At 40.7% G+C, this 16,061-nt stretch overlaps 1 protein-coding gene and 1 long non-coding RNA gene across 12 annotated transcripts in view; one reads left to right on the forward strand and one right to left on the reverse strand.

Annotated features, from left to right (window-relative positions):
* Nucleotides 1-10,297, reverse strand: part of LOC134299486 (uncharacterized) — a 76,783-nt gene extending 66,486 nt beyond the window's left edge. The window contains exon 1 of the long non-coding RNA XR_010006701.1: nucleotides 10,185-10,297. This is a non-coding gene — a long non-coding RNA (uncharacterized LOC134299486). The remainder of the gene's footprint in view (nucleotides 1-10,184) is intronic.
* dst (dystonin) overlaps nucleotides 1-16,061 on the forward strand; it is a 448,648-nt gene that overhangs the window by 54,719 nt on the left and 377,868 nt on the right. For all 11 annotated transcript variants that reach the window (XM_062982326.1, XM_062982385.1, XM_062982334.1 and 8 more), the window contains exon 4: nucleotides 10,851-11,061. In XM_062982326.1, coding sequence (XP_062838396.1) covers nucleotides 10,851-11,061 — 211 coding nt within the window. The remainder of the gene's footprint in view (nucleotides 1-10,850; nucleotides 11,062-16,061) is intronic.

Below are 16,061 nucleotides of genomic sequence, written 5' to 3' on the forward strand. Positions count from 1 at the left end.
TCTTCAATGCTCCATCCTAATAAAATTTTGTAAATACTTGCTATGGTCTTCTTTTGTTTAGGGAGCAGTTCATCCCACAATGATATTTTATCTTCGAATTCGTTTGACCTATCTTTGTTATAATATTATTTTAGTTGGTAATATTGGAGCCAAGTCATGTTTTCATATTTCTTTTTTAATTCCTCTAATGTTTTCATCCTTAATTCATTTCCTTCTCTCTTCAATATTTCCCTGTACGTGGGCCTTTATTCCAACCAAGCTCTCTCCTTTGGTGTGTCTCCAGAGGAGAGACCCAGAGTGGGGGTTTTACTATAAAGTCTTTGTTTATATTTATCCCATATTTTTAATAATGCCGACCGGATGAAGTGGTTGCCGAATTTTTTCCCCACTGTTTTCCTATTGTACCAGAGGTACGTGTGCCAGCCGGCCCTCAAATCATGACCTTCCAGGGTCAATATTTTCTTATTACTTAGATTTATCCAATCCCTTACCCAGTCTAATCCACAGGTGTCAAAATAAAGAGCTAAATTTGGTGGGCCAAGACCCCCCTTTTTTCTTTCATCTGTCATATTTGTAAAATTGATTCTTGGTTTTTTGTTGTTCCACACAAATTTAGATATATCCTTATTCCAATCTTTGAATAGTTTCTGATTTCTAATAATTGGTAAGTTTTGGAAAAGATACATCCTTTTTGGTAGGATGTTGGATTTTATGACTGATATTCTGCCCAAGATAGATAATTTTAGTGATGACCAATTCTTTAAATTCATTTTGATTTCCTTCCATTTGTTAATATAATTATTTTGGAGCAGTTGCGAGTTTAATACCTTTAGACCAGTTATTTCACTTATTTTAATTTGTCGTTCTTTTGATATGTTTTTAGTGAATATCACTGATTTTTCCTTGTTTTTCCTTATTTTTCTTTTCAATACATTGTGATGTTTTGGTGCTAAATTCGTAAATACAGTAATTACTACATAACATTGCTGTGTATTGAACTGCTTTTTCTGTCAAATTTGTTGTCAAACATGATGTTTTGTGCTTAATTTGTAAAATCATAATGTAATTTGATGTTTAATAGGCTTTTCCTTAATCCCTCCTTATTATCCAACATATTCGCTTATCCAACGTTCTGCCGGCTTGTTTATGTTGGATAAGTGAGACTCTACTGTGATTCACAGTCACTTTCAAATCTGATTAGAGACTTCAATCTGTATTTACTTTGTGTTGTTAAAGGCTTTCATGGCTGGAATCACTTGGTTGCTGTGGGTTTTCCAGGCTGTATGGTCATGTTTCAGAAGCATTCTCTCCTGACGTTTCACCCACATCATGCCAGGTATCCTTAGAGATTGTGAGGTTTGTTGGAAACTAGGCAAGTGAGGTTTATATATCTGTGGAAGGTCCAGGGTGGGAGAAAGAACTCTTGTCTGTTGGAGGCAAGTGTGAATGTTGCAATTAATCACCTTGATTAACATTGTAAAACCTTGTAGCTTCAAAGCCTGGCTACTTCTTGCCTGGGGGGATCCTTTGTTGGGAAGTGTTAGCTGGCCCTGATTGTTTCATGTCTGGAATCCCCCTGTTTTCAGAGTGTTGTTCTTTATTTACTGTTCTGCTTTTAGAGTTTTTTTAAAATACTGATAGCCAGATTTTGTTCATTTTCATGGTTTCCTCCTTTCTGATGAAATTGTCCACATGCTTATAGATTTCAATGGCTTCTTTGTTTATACTGGGCCCAGGTCTGTCTTCTACTTTGTGTCATTTAATACATTTACATTTGTCTTACATCTTTTGCTCTTGCATCCCTGCTGGGTGTCCCTACTAATCTTGATTCTTTCCCAACTCCCTCTCATGTGCCTTTTCTATTTTTTACTTATAAAAAGATTCTGTCATCTGATATCATCATCTTTGCTCTGTTCCCTTCTTTCTTTTTCTGCTGCCTATTCCATGTCTTGTTAACATGGTGCCTTCCTTCATTCTTTCTTCCCACCGTTCTTGTCTGATTTTCTCCATTCTGCAACATTTCTAATTTAAACAAAATAAAATAATATTGTCCTCATCCCAGTGGTTTTTTCTAAAGATAAACCCAGGACTTGGGTTGCAAGAGCTTTGTTGACTGACTACTCCAAGGATCAAAGTGCCAGAAGGGCTGACTAGCAATAGGAAATCTTTACAGACACTTTTCACACTCTGCAGACAGGGATCACTTGGGTCACAGCTTCCAACTCGCTCAGGATTGAAAGGGCACAATGATGAAAAGGCGCAAGCAGGTGGTAGTCTTTTGTGTATGATTGCTTTTCAGCGCTTTTCTGTTGTCCTTGGCAGATTCCATAAAACTAGCTGATAAGCAGCTTTTACAAAGAAATGTCCTTGGGTGCTGCTGGATGCCTCAAGCTGTATTTTTGTTTGTGGCACTTGTATCGCAACCAGTCTACTTAGATGTCCCAGAAATTGACATTCTAAAGCCATTTGGTACACCAATCTCTTTACATTGTGTTATGCTTTTTTAAAATTTAAAAAAAAATCAAAAATCTTATTCTATGAAGGGCATAATAGGGAGTGAACACAGAGTTGAGGAAGTAACATTTTGCTAAGTTGCTAAGATTCTAACAGGCAACAAGTGTGATCTACTAAATCACTCGTCTTCACCCTTTTCTATTCAGAAATCACTTCCTTTTCCCTACCACATTGCTTTTCTCCTTTTTGAAGTGCCTCCACACTGTAGAATTAATGTATTGTGACACCACTTTAACTGCCATGGCTCAGTACTATAGAATCATGACAGTTGCAGGTTTATAAGGTCCGTCGACTTCTCTGCCCAAGAGTGCTGGTGCCTTATCAAACTGCAACTCCCATGATTCCGCTGCATTGAGCTATGACAGTTACAGTGGTGCTGAACTGCATTAATTCTACAATATCGATGCACCCTTAGTTATAAAGCAGCTTTAATTTCTTCTATACAAGATCAGAAAGAGAAACGACCTACAAAATCATCTCCTAAGTGCCTGTTGTTCTGGTTTTCCCTCATATAGTTAACAAAAGCCATTATCTCAATATGCAAAAAAAAAAAAAAGTACTATGGCATTCAACCGCAGATGTTTCCTTTTCCTGCATTACCACTTGAAGCATTGAGTTGATAGTATAATATTCTATTGTATCTTGTTAACAGTGCCCCCGCCCCCAAACAGGAAAAGGAGCTCTTCCAACAACTGTGTTTATAAATGATGTAAACACCAGAGCCTGATCGCCAAGAGACTTTTTCTAAGCATTAAAACTTTAAAACTGCTAAAACTGGTTTTAGTCTTATCCAACAACTGGGTTCATGGGGAAGGGGCTGAAGTGGAGTCCTAAGATATTCATTTATTTAATTTAAGTACTTTGGATTTTTCAAATTTATGAAGAAAGAACTATTTAAGATTGAAAGAACATATGAAGACTTTGACTAGTTCAGAACATACTACTATCTAGTTCAGAATCCTGCTTTTTATAGTATCTGGTCAGATACCAATAGGAAGACCATAAGCAGGATATTAAGTAGGCCCTCCACTTTTGCTGGGGTGGGGTAGAGTGCTTCCATAAATTAAAAGAACTTATTTTTTTAACCTAAGAAAGCACCATTCCAGGAATCACATGATCCTCCAGAAGCTGACCATACTTTTGCCCTGGAGGATCTAGTGATCACTGGACAAATGTTCTCTCAATGAGTCTCTAAACCAGTGGTTCTCAACCTGTAGGTCTACAGATGTTTTGGCCTTCAACTCCTAGAAATCCTAACAGCTGGTAAATTGGCTGGGGTTTCTGGGAGTTGTAGACCAAAAACATCTGGGGACCCCTGGTTGAGAACTACTGCTCTAGACCCTCCACTGGAAATTGACCATAAGAGTCACCCTGGAGGACCTAGAGATTCCTAGAAATAACATATTAATCAAATCTGCAATACAGAGGTCTTGAAAATACAGATGTCTGAGTGTAATGTCAATGACCCTATACTACTGTTGTTCATGAGAATAGATATTCCGAAGTGTGCGTTCTCTGTACTTGAAGAAACTTTATGGCCCTTATAACATATGTTATACATCAAAACATAGCTATTATAACATATCTTATAGCCATTATAGTATATATATTGTAGCTTTATTTTCCATTATTCTGTGCAAATCCTTTTCAAAATTTATTAACATGGCAGCCATAAGTACTTCCAATGATATAAAATATTGTAGTTTAATTCTAAGCTGCATGAAGTAGTATATCTACTTTTTTATTATGTCAGAAGCGACTTGAGAACATATTGCTAGTCGCTTTTGGTGTGAGAGAATTGGCTGTCTACAGAGATGCTGCCCAGGGGACGCCCAGAAGTGTTACTGGAGGCTTCTCTCATGGTCCCGCAAGCTAGAGCTGACAGACAAATCTGGGCTCTACTTTTTTTAAAAAGTCTAAGGAAGAGTGGTTTTTAACCACTTTCCAGGAAAATTGGTTCCACTGGCAAATAATGTGTATTAACAGGAACTTTTTTTTTTAGGATTTGTTGCTGGATGAACTGGGAACCAACATCAGGAAAGGGAGACAGATACTATTTTCACAATGTCCCCCCCATGTACACATATTTTTTTCTTTAAAATTAAAAAACCCTGAATTTTGTCACTTCTTTCCAAAAGAGTTAATCCAGATTCTTGATTATTTAGTTGTTCTTTCTGCACCTTTTCAACTCTAACTTCTATTGTGAGATGTGGCAACCAGAATATAGTTCATTTGCTATCTGAAAATAAAAGCAGCACAAATGAGTGAAAGAGAGAAACAAAATGAGAGAGAGATTGAATAGATGAATGAATAAATAAAACTTTAAAGGTAGATGTGTCCCTAAGCCATCGTTGTTGAAAAGAGAAAGCAGAGCTAGTTGTAGAACAACAGGGAAATATTTTAAGAACATTTGAGCAAAGTGTAATGTATGACATATTAGATTTACTACCTCCCAAATGGTATATTAATTTTTTTTAATATAACAACAAAATTAGAGTAGGCTACAAGCCCACCATCTACAGAATGCTGCAGTAAATAAATATTTACTGGAAAAGTGCTTTCTGTTCTTTAGGAGCTTTAAAATGATTATACATAGCTCTTTTTCTGTGTTTAGCTTGGCAGCCAAGAGAGGATGTTGTCTGTAGAAAAGAATAAATAGCTGAGATCTGGCATATCCCTCCAGCAGAGGGAAGTGGTACACAACCTATTGCAATAAGGTATTAGGTAGGGCTGTTCAGCTCCCACGTTCCTTAGCTTGCTTTAATCTTTTCATGTATTCTTCTTGTCCAGATTTATTGCTGAATCTAGAAATAAGCCCTGTGGTGCCACGATCAAAGTTGCGATGCTATCTTTATTTTGCCTTGAAGTGATGAAAAATTTAAAATAATATGATTAGGGAAAGGAAATGAATATATTAGGCAAGTATGAAAAATGTGTAATATTTCCATCTAGGATCTTAAATTTCCATAACTAAAGTAAGCAAAAGAATAAAAATAAAATAGATACTCAGCCAAATGAAAATCCTTAGTACATGTAATAGCTAAGGCAAAAATAAATGTGTAAGTGTCAAGAATAACAAAAGTGTTAATAAATAGAGCATATCTACCAGGATATATTTATTGTTTTTAAAGATCTTTCTATCTATAGCTATATACAATTATATAGATATATAGCTTTAGATAGAATGGTCTTTAAAAATACATATGCACACATATGCACTTACACATAGATATATGCCACATTCTGTACATGTATTTCAAAGGCATACTAGATATTTATATAGTAGACTTGAAAATCAAAACATACCAGGGATTTGCCACTATCATCTACTGTTCATATCTTCTAAAAGTAGTAAGAGATCTAAGAGTATTTGGCTCATCCAATGCTGTAGTTTTTCCATTCTTTTCATTTTATAAGGAGTGAGTAAAGTCTTCCCAGTCTCATTTAAGGAATATCAGTCGGCTTCATTAACCACATTGCATTAAGCTGTCTCATTACAGCCTGACCAACATAGCCTTCCCTCCTTTCCCTTCCCTAAGCACATATTGTTCAGTTTGCAGGGTATAACCTACAATAGGAAATCTCTAAGCTATTTTCAAATATAACACAAGATATAATAGCCTTTTGGTTTATTATATGGTATTGCTTCTACTAAGATTACGATTCCCAGCAAAACGTTTTGTTTATTTCAATCACTGATGACCAACATTTCTGCCATAAAGCAGCCTCTGAACAACAGAGTGGCTTAAAACCACTGCTAACAAAACAGTTGACAACAGCAGAGAGCAATATCAAAAAGCCTGGCCAAACAAAAGTATTTGAAATTGTCATCAAAGGGCACAATAGAAAGGATGCTAAATTAAACAAAGATTTCCGGAACCTTATCCCTTAATTAGGAAATCATTACAGAAAAGGCTGTATCCCAGGTAACCACCTACCTTACCTTTAAAACTGAGATCTGCAAGGCATGGTCTCTGCTAATAAGCAAGAAAGCTCCCTTAGGGTAAATATCAGAGAAGGATACCCTTTAAATGATTGCATATACAATATGGGAGAGGGTAGTTTTTTGGGTAAATGGATAAATCACAGCACTTTTAATTTGCTTTACTGAAGTGCAGTATTCTTTCCACCGTGTTTTTCCTATTAGGTCATTTTATCCAGCCCAGAGTTATGGCATCTAGACAAACATGAGCCTCACTTCCTCCCTGTTGTTTGAAATTAGACATTTCTCCATTAAAAATAGTAGAGAATTACAGTAGTGAGAGATGTGTGGAATTATTGCATTTAGAATAGCCTTGTAGCAGAAGAGAAGCCTATTCATCTTTTTGAAGCAACAAGAGTAATATAAGGAGGTGGAAAAATGATAGCTAATGTGGAAATATCTTGTTATCCCTCTTTAAAAAACTAGTAAGATGGCCAAGACTGATGAAGCTATTAAAAAAGCAACAGAAGCAACTGAAAACAGTGTGAGCACGGGATGACTTGATATCAACAGTAGAATCTAAAATTTAAGTGAATCATAGAATCATAGATTTTGAAGAGACCCCACAGCCATCCAGACCCCCCTTTGGCCATGCAGGAACACATAATAAGTAAAGCATTCTTGATGGCTACTCAATCTCTGCTTAACAACTTTCAGAGAAGGAGATTCCACCACTCTCTGAGGCAGCATATGCCACTACCAAACAGCTCTTATCGTCAGGAAGGTTTTCCTCATGTTTAGCTGGAACCAAACCCCAGTGGATACCAAGGGCCCATTGTACTTCTATTTATGCAATCCAAAATCACACTGGCTTTTAAAACTGCCACCTCACACTGTTGGCTTATTTTCAGCTTTTAATATACTAAGACCCCTATGTCTCTTCTACATGTACTGCTGTTCAGCCATGGCCAATCTTTTCTATATTTGTGCATTCATTTTTATTGCCTAAGCATAGTACCCCACATTTCTCCAGCTTGAAATTTATTTTGTTAATTTTGGCTCAGCTCTCTAATATGTTAAGGTCATTTTGGTTTCTGATCAATTCTTCTGTGGTATTACAGTAGCTATCCCTCCCAATTTGGTGTCATTTGCAAATTTGGTAAACATGCCTTCTATTCCATTGTCCAAGTCATTGATAAAGACATAGAATAGCACTGGATCCAGCGCAGACTCCTGTGGCACCCCATTGGTCACTTCTCTTCAGGATGAGGAGGAGCCATTGGTCATCTATTTTATTTATTTATTTATTTATTTATTTACAGCATTTATATTCCGCCCTTCTCATCCCGAAGGGGACTCAGGGCGGATCACATTACACATATAGGCAAACATTCAATGCCTTTTAACATAGAACAAAGACAAGACAAACATAGGCTCCGAGCGGGCCTCAAACTCATGACCTCCTGGTCAGAGTGATTCATTGCAGCTGGTTGCAGCTGGCTTGCTCTCCAGCCTGCGCCACAGCCTGGGCATGATTTCCCTTTCCTTTTAGTATTCCTAACCATGGGACCACGCCTAGTGCTTTTCTAGGTTTATTGAAATTAGCTTTCTGAAAGTCTAGACCAGTGGTTTTCAAAACATCCCCAGATGTTTTGGCCTTCAACTCCCAGAAATCCTAACAGTTGATAAACTGGCTGGGATTTCTGGGAGTTGTAGGCCAAAACACCTGGGGACCCACAGGTTGAGAACCACTGGCTAGAATATATGTCTGACTATGCTTCAGGAGACATGGTTACTTCCATGTAAAGATTCTGCCACTTCTACCCCATTAGCCAGGTCATTATTGTTGGTTAGGATCAGAAAGAAATATGTGATTCCCTTGTTGCCTCTTCCACGTTCTGGACAATACAATTGTTTGCAAGACAAGTGAAACATTTGTTGGAACTGATATTTTTGGCAGAGTTTGTCTTCTAAGAAATATCAGGAGAGTTGCAATCTGCCAGTACTACTATATTTCTCCTTTCTGAATGTGTGGTCATTTGTTCCAGGAAAGCATGGTACTCAGTCTGGCTTGAAGGTCTGTAGTAGATCTGCACAATAACAACCCTGTTGTTTCTTTCCCCCTTAATTTTTGCCCAGATACTCTCAACTTGACTTCTAGGATTTTAATTATGGAACTCTTCACAAGTGTAGACATCTTTGACATACAATGATACACGTCCCGTCCCCCCATCCCTCGCTTTCCTGTTTGGTCTGTTTTCATGAAACAAGCTATATCCCTCTAGTCGTACACTGTAATCATGAGACTCATTCCATCAAGTTTCAGTGATGCCGATTGTATCATACTTGCTTTTTTGTATTAAGAATTCAGGTTCATCTTAGTTATTTCCCATACTCTGTGCATTAGTGTAAAGATATCCCACTGTTTGGGGTTTACGAACAAAAATTAAAGAATTTTGTAAAGCAGTGATAGGAATTGCACAATTCCTAGATTATATGCAGTCCATGGGAACTTTTGTTTGGCTCATGGTTCCCTAGACCTCCCTGACATCTAAAACAAACTGAACCTTGCTCTAGGAAGCATGACTCTGCATTCAAAAACTGTTTTGAAGGAGAGCATAACTAAGAAAACGCCAAAACAGCCAAAAATACTAGAAGTGGATGGCACATTTCTCCTTGTTAGATGAAAACAATGTGGCAAAGTAGCTATTGCTCATCTGTGTATGAAAGGAAAGGGAGGCATTTGATATATTATGTTTATTAAGTGCAGAAAAGCACTTAAAATGACTTATATGTGATGACTTGCAACCCGTATTGCCTTGATGTACTTTCTGAGGCTTCTGGGAACTGAAGCTGGAAAGTTTAAAGAGCCACGGGACAACCTTATGATATAGAAGGAGATGGAAATTGTGCCATCCCCCAGAAACAGCCCCTAGGCAGCACTGCCAATAGTCAGTAATAGGCCATAACATCTGGAGGTCTGCCTGATTCCCAATTTTGGATGTGAAAAGAGAAGAAAGAGAGGAGCTCTGCTTGTTATCAAGCTGGTGCCACACACCAATGCTTATTTGGAGAGCTTCTCTAGGTGACAAAGGAGAATTGCCAGTGGCAGGCTGGTCCCAGCTAACAAACAGCTGTAGTTCGGAGAATGTATACAGTAAACCATATAGGACAGAAGAAAGAAAAAAGAAGGGGAAAAATGGGTCAAAACAGTGGCGGTTATGTCTGTGTAGCTGGGATGACACAGCACAGATGGCACAGCATCCCATCAAACAAAACAAAAAAGAGTGGTTTGTCTGTCAGGCTCCTGATAAAAATTTGGTAACCAAGTCAGTGGTATAAAATATAAGAAGACCCCTATATGGGCTGTGCACCTCTTGTTTCCAATACTCCCCCCCACTTCCCTTTATTAGAGGGATTTCCAGAAGGTGGAGGAGGAGGCAGCGCTCGCCTTTGTTGCCTGCACTGCATCACTTCTTGTTTACATTCTGGCCGGCTACTGTGGACGGAGCCTGGACAGCAGCAGTAGCTCCCACCTGCTTGGGGGAGGCTGGAAAGTCCCTTGCTGGGCCTCCTTCCATCCCTCCTCCGCCCCTGTTTAGAAGGACAAGGTTTATTCCCCAGGCGTGTGCCAGCCGCCCTTTGTGCTCTCCTGGAAGAGGAGGAGGGACTCCACATCGACTGCCTCACCAAGCCCAGAGCACCAGGAAAAGAAGGAAGAGGGATATCCCAAATGAGACAGACTTACCAGGGCGAGGTTTCGGGTACTGGCTTGCCATAAACAAGTCCAGCAGCATCCTGGATCTGGGATGGGGGCTAGATTATCCTTCTCCCCCTCCCCATTCTACATGTTAAGGATTGCACGTCTTTCTTTTGGCCGGGTGGGGGAGCCAAATACTATTGATGGTTAGCTGGCTAGCTTCCCTCACTCCATCCCTTTCTTTTAATTCATCCTTTTTCTGCTCTCATCCCCCCCACCGCTTTTCTCCTTCTGGTTTGATTGTTGGCCAACTCCAGAGGATCATTGTGAGCTGGTTGCCTGAAGGCCAGGCCACCCTTATCTCCTTGCCTGCATCCTGCCACAAATGCGTTTTCACTAAGCTACCCTCCCTGCATCTCTTTCTCCTCTGTTTCTCCAGCCTTGCTGGCTCTGGAATTTAACTCAGGAGCAACAGCAGTTAAACAACGATGGTGAGCAATCTATTCATGGATATACTGTGTATATATTTTAAAATATGGATATTCTTTAGCCTGTGGAGTTGGTAGATGGGTTATTTCCGTTCAATCCAATTTGGATTGATTTTCCTAGATGGCAACCAAAACAGCAGAAGTATGTGTTTACTGTGAGAAGGGGATTTTCTATGCCAGCCTGTTTTTAAATTGTATCATTATTTCATCTTTCCTCTTCTTCTAGAGCTCAGGAAATGCTTCCTACAGATGCTCCATCTCATCGTCTGCGGATTTCTCCGACGATGATGAAGATTTCAGCCAGAAATCTGGTTCCTTGTCTCCGGCTCCGGGTGACACCCTGCCTTGGAACCTGCCTAAACATGAGCGATCCAAGAGGAAGATTCAGGGAGGATCAGTGTTGGATCCGGCCGAGAGAGCTGTACTCCGGATAGCTGGTAAGTCCAGAGATGCATGGAAAGGATGGGTGAGGAAGGACAGGTGGCTTGGAGAGCGAAATAACTAGACCCATGTGCCTGTATTATTGTGTATTTATAGAGAAGAGTGCCAATTGAAAACCTGGTTAATTGCTTCTTGTACACTGTAATATTGCAGTGTTTATTCAGACAGATGCCTCATAGAGTATATATGTATGGATCTTACTTTCAGAATTTGCAAGCTCATTGCTACTTGGGGGGAAAGGAACCACAGTCCTCCAGGCTCAATTTCTCTGTGTTGGTGACTAAGCTCTTTGGCCATGATTTCCGGCTCGGCAGATTAAAAGCCTTTGGCAATGGGAGGGGTTAGATTCAGCTGCAATATGAGCATTAAACTTACACAAGAGGGTCTCCTGAGAGAAATTATGGATGAGAACAAATTTGTCCATTTCCGAGGCACTCAAGGTGTGCAGCTTAGGCTTAGTGAGGAAGTGCAAGGCACTGTGAATCAGAAACCGTCTGAGGAAGGATGCTGCTTTTTGCCTAGTTTACTGAGAAATAGTCGCTTATTTCCAAAATAATGTGCATGAGACTGGGTTGCCTACGTCCATGCCATCCATGTTGAAGGGGTGTAGATTTGTTTTAGAAGGATAGGAGTGTTGTGTGGCTCTTGATCTGCTTTCTCTGGCTGGTCTAGTTGTGTTAGACATTGTGTATTATGTGTACACATACTCTGGAAACCAGTGGAGGCCAAGCCTCTGGAGAGGCGCTGTCCCTTTCCGCTCTTCTCCCCTGAACAATATAGGGAAGAGGCCCTACTGAGTCTGCACAAAGTATGCCAGGAGAGCAGCTGCTGGTTTCTATTGGTTTTGAAATAGGTCAGGGAGTTTGCCTAGCCAACCCGGCTGCAAAATGAGAAGGCAGAGTAACTTGACCGTTGAGCCAAAAAACCTCAGGGTTGTGTCTGACTTATTCGGGTTACGCACAGCATGCACCCGCCACTATTTCACACTTTGCAGCTAGCAACCAGCCCAGTTTTGTGTGTGAAAAACAGCAAATGCCATATGCACACATAAAGATGGGACTCAGAAAGGACTGGGGGTTGGAACAGATCCAGATTGTGTTGTTCTGTGCAGTTTTATTGCCAGGTTGGGGTGCATGCTGTCTGAAAAAAGGCACTTCACTCATGTTCAAGAGCACATACACCAATTCTGGAACTTGCTCTGGCTGAAAAGGAAAAAGAATGTTTTGTTGAGATAAGAAGGAAAAAGTTGGGAATTGAGTAAAGTGTGTGGTTGTAAGCCAACTCACGTCCCCTTGGGAAGAAAGGAAGGGTATAAATAAAATAAGTCAAATAATTTGGAGGTACGTAGGCGCCGTTATTTCTTCAATTTAAGATGCCATCAATTGTTAGATGCACACAGATTTCAGTACCACCAACAGGGAGAAAGCTTTATTTGTTTATTTACTCTATCCTGAATTTTATTAGGTCCCCTTTATTCTGGTATTTTAAGTGATGATGTTATTTTATATTGCTGCTGCATTCCCCCCCACCAATGAAGTCGACTGAATTGTACTTGGTGGTTGATTGATTTACTGCTGTATTAACTCTTGTTTTATTGTCTTACTGTGTTTTTTTTGTATATTGTTTAATGTATTTATGCTGTTGTTTTTGTAAATTGTGCTAGTTGGGCCTTTCCCCATGTGAGCCGCCCCGAGTCCCCGTGGGGAGATGGTGGCGGGGTATAAATAAAGTTTTATTATTATCATTATTATTATTATTATTATTATTATTATTATTATTATTATTATTTGTGTGTGTGTGTGTGTGTGTGTGTGTGTGTATATATAGATAGATAGATAGATAGATAGATAGATAGATAGATAGATAGTAGGGTACCTTCAATGTGTTGTCGAAGGCTTTCATGTTTGGAATCACTGGGTTGCTGTGAGTTTTTTGGCCTGTATGGCCACAGTCCAGAAAGCTTACAGCAGCCCAAAGTACCTTCAATTTTGAAGATATTGATATGGAGGGAAAGGGCGTCTTAGGATTGGAAAAATAGTGTCGCTCTCTGACCATGGGGAGCGTAGTGTTATGTGGATGAGTGTCAGATGAGCTGGTTCCTTCAGGTCCTTAGGAAACCACAAGCAGAGCGATCACTTTCATCCCCATGAAAATACAAGCTATTCCCCCACCCCCAACACATTTACCCTTTCACAGCTAGTAGTCGCTGTGGTGATTCATTTTTTTTCTTGTGTCAGGAGCGACCTGAGAAACTGCAAGTCACTTCTGGTATGAGAATTGGCTGTCTGCAAAGATGTTGCCCAGGGGATGCCAGGATGTTTGATGTTTTACCATCCTTGTGGAGGCTTCTCTCATGTCCCTGCATGGGGAGCTGGAGTTGACAGAGGGAGCTCACCCACTCTCCCCCGATTCAAACCGCTGACCTGTCAGTCAGCAGTCCTGTTGACACAAGGGTTTAACCAATTGCACCACCGATTAATTGAAGGCCAAGTAAATACTTGACAAATACATTATAATCATTATTTAATCTGAGTTACAAATCCCAGTTTAAGATTTTATTTATGGTTTTCAAAGATAATGCATTATAATCCTTATTTTAAAGTTTTATACAGTATAAGTGTTCAATTTGTCATCCCAGCTCAGCAGTGCAGAATTGCAAACCTCACTACACGATTCTCTTGCAGTTTCATGAGACTTCTCTACTATTGTGAGTTGAAAGGGGTATGCAACATGAAAGAGGGAGGGGAAGCAAATAAATGACATTTGAAATCCAGGAATTATAAAGGTTAAGACAGAAAGCATAGTATTGTGTCAACGTTGGATACTTACTTACTTACTTACTTAGGCAATCCCTCGTTGTCCGAGTATGATGGCCTTCCAAGTGTAGTGTTTTGGCAAGTGTAGTGTTTTTGGCTATTCTTAACCGGCATGTTCTTCCACAGTGAGGGCATCATTTTCCAGGCACATTTATCCCTTTTGCCCTCCATTCCTGCCTCTTCAAATTCCATAGCACTGCTAGTCACAGTGACTTCCAGTTAGAGCGCTCAAGGGCCAGGGCTTCCCAGTTGTCAGTGTCTATGCCACAGTTTTAAAAGTTAGCTTTGAACCCATCCTTAAATCTCTATTCCTGTCCACCAACATTACATTTCCTGTTTTGGAGTTGGGAGTATAGCAACTGTTTTGGGAGGCCGTGATCGGGCATTTGGACAATGTGGCCAGTCCTGTGGCGTTGATGGCATTGGAGCATCGGATCAGTCCTGGTGGTCTTTGCTTCTTCCAGCACACTAACATTTGTCTGCCTGTGTTCCCAAGAGATTTGCAGGATTTTTTTAAAGGCAACGCTGATGGAATCATTCCAGGAGTTGAGTGTAACGTCTGTATACCGCCCACGTTTCGCAGGTGTATAACAGGGTTAGGAGGACAACAGCTTTCTAAACAAGCACCTTGGTATTCCTGTTTGAGGATGTCCTGATCCTCACACACACTCTGCTTCATTTGGAAGAATGCTGCACTCACAGAGCTCAGGTGGTGTTGTATTTCAGTGTCAATGTTGACTTTTGTGGAGAGGTAGCGGAAATGGTCCGCAATGTTGACTTTTGTGGCTGCCAACGTTACACCATTAAGCTTTATTTCTGGCATTGCAGAGGGATTGGCTGACGACTGCTGGAAGAGCACTTTGGTTTTCTCGATGTTCAGTGAGAGGCTGAGCTTCTCATATGCTTCTGTTTAGAGTGGCTTGTAGGTCTTCTTCTACAGACTACGTTATCATCAGCATATTGGAAACCAAGGTTCAGATCCTTACTTGGCAACAGAAACCCATTGGACAACCTTGAGCAAGTCACACTCTCTCAGCCTCTGGAGATGGTAAAGGCAAACGTCTTCTGAATAAATCTTACTCAGTGTTAGGCGTGCATTAAGGGTACACTACATTCTACACTGTAGAATGACTACAAGTAGCATGGGATCCTGGGAACTGTAGTTTTACAAGGTCTTTAGCCTTCTCTGCCAAAGTGTTCTTGGTGCTTCACCAAACTACAACCCCCATAAATCCATAGCATTGAGGCATGGTACTTAAAGTGGTATCAAGCTGCGTTACTTATACAGTGTAGATGCAACCCCCCCCCCCATCTCGTTTTGTATCTAAAGCTGGCACGGGCAAACTTTGGCCGTCCGGACGTTTTGGACTTCAACTCCCACAATTCCTAACAGCCGGTTGAAGTCCAAAACATCCAGACGGCCAAAGTTTGCCGGTGCCTGGTCTAAAGGATTTGTAAGGGTGTCTCTGAGAGGGAGACTGGGTCTTTCAGGGCAGATGGAGCAGCGAAGCGGGGCAGAGCGCATGCGCCATACTTGAGTCTGGCAATGAGGCCGGCGAAGAGAGGCAGGTAAGGAGGGCGCATGCGCGGTACTTGCTGCTGTCAGACTGGCGAGTCAGGCAGGAAGGGCGCATGCGTGGCTGGGAGACCGGCGGCGACACCTGCAGGGCCGAGCGCTCCGCCTTTTGGCTGCTCGCCCTTCGCTCCTGCTGTTGTCGTTGCTTTGTTGTTGTTGTTTGCCTTCAAGCAGTTTCTAATTTATGTTGAACTTATGAGAGGGTTTTCTTGCCAAGCTTTCCTCCAAAGGGCTTTGCCTTCGTCTGAGGCTGGCAAGAGTGTGGTCACTTAATGGGCTCTTACGCGCGGATAAGGATATCACCCAGTTAGGCCCCTTCCACACAGCTAAATAATATCCCACATTATTTGCTTTGAACTGGGATATATGGCACAGATAATGCAGTTCAAAGCAGATATTGTGGGATTTTCTGCCTTGATATTCTGGGATATAGAGCTGTGTGGAAGGGCCCTTTAGTCTGGGTTATGTTGTACCACTTTAGAGCCTGAGGATGCATCTACACTGTAGAATGCTGTTTGGCACCGCTTTAGCTACCAGAAAGGTTATATCAAAGCCTCCTGCTGAGGCTGAAATGCTGAACCAGCCATTATAGGCAGTGGAAATC

This window comes from Anolis carolinensis, chromosome 1 (genome assembly GCF_035594765.1).
Source record: "Anolis carolinensis isolate JA03-04 chromosome 1, rAnoCar3.1.pri, whole genome shotgun sequence".
NCBI classification, from domain to species: domain Eukaryota; kingdom Metazoa; phylum Chordata; class Lepidosauria; order Squamata; family Dactyloidae; genus Anolis; species Anolis carolinensis.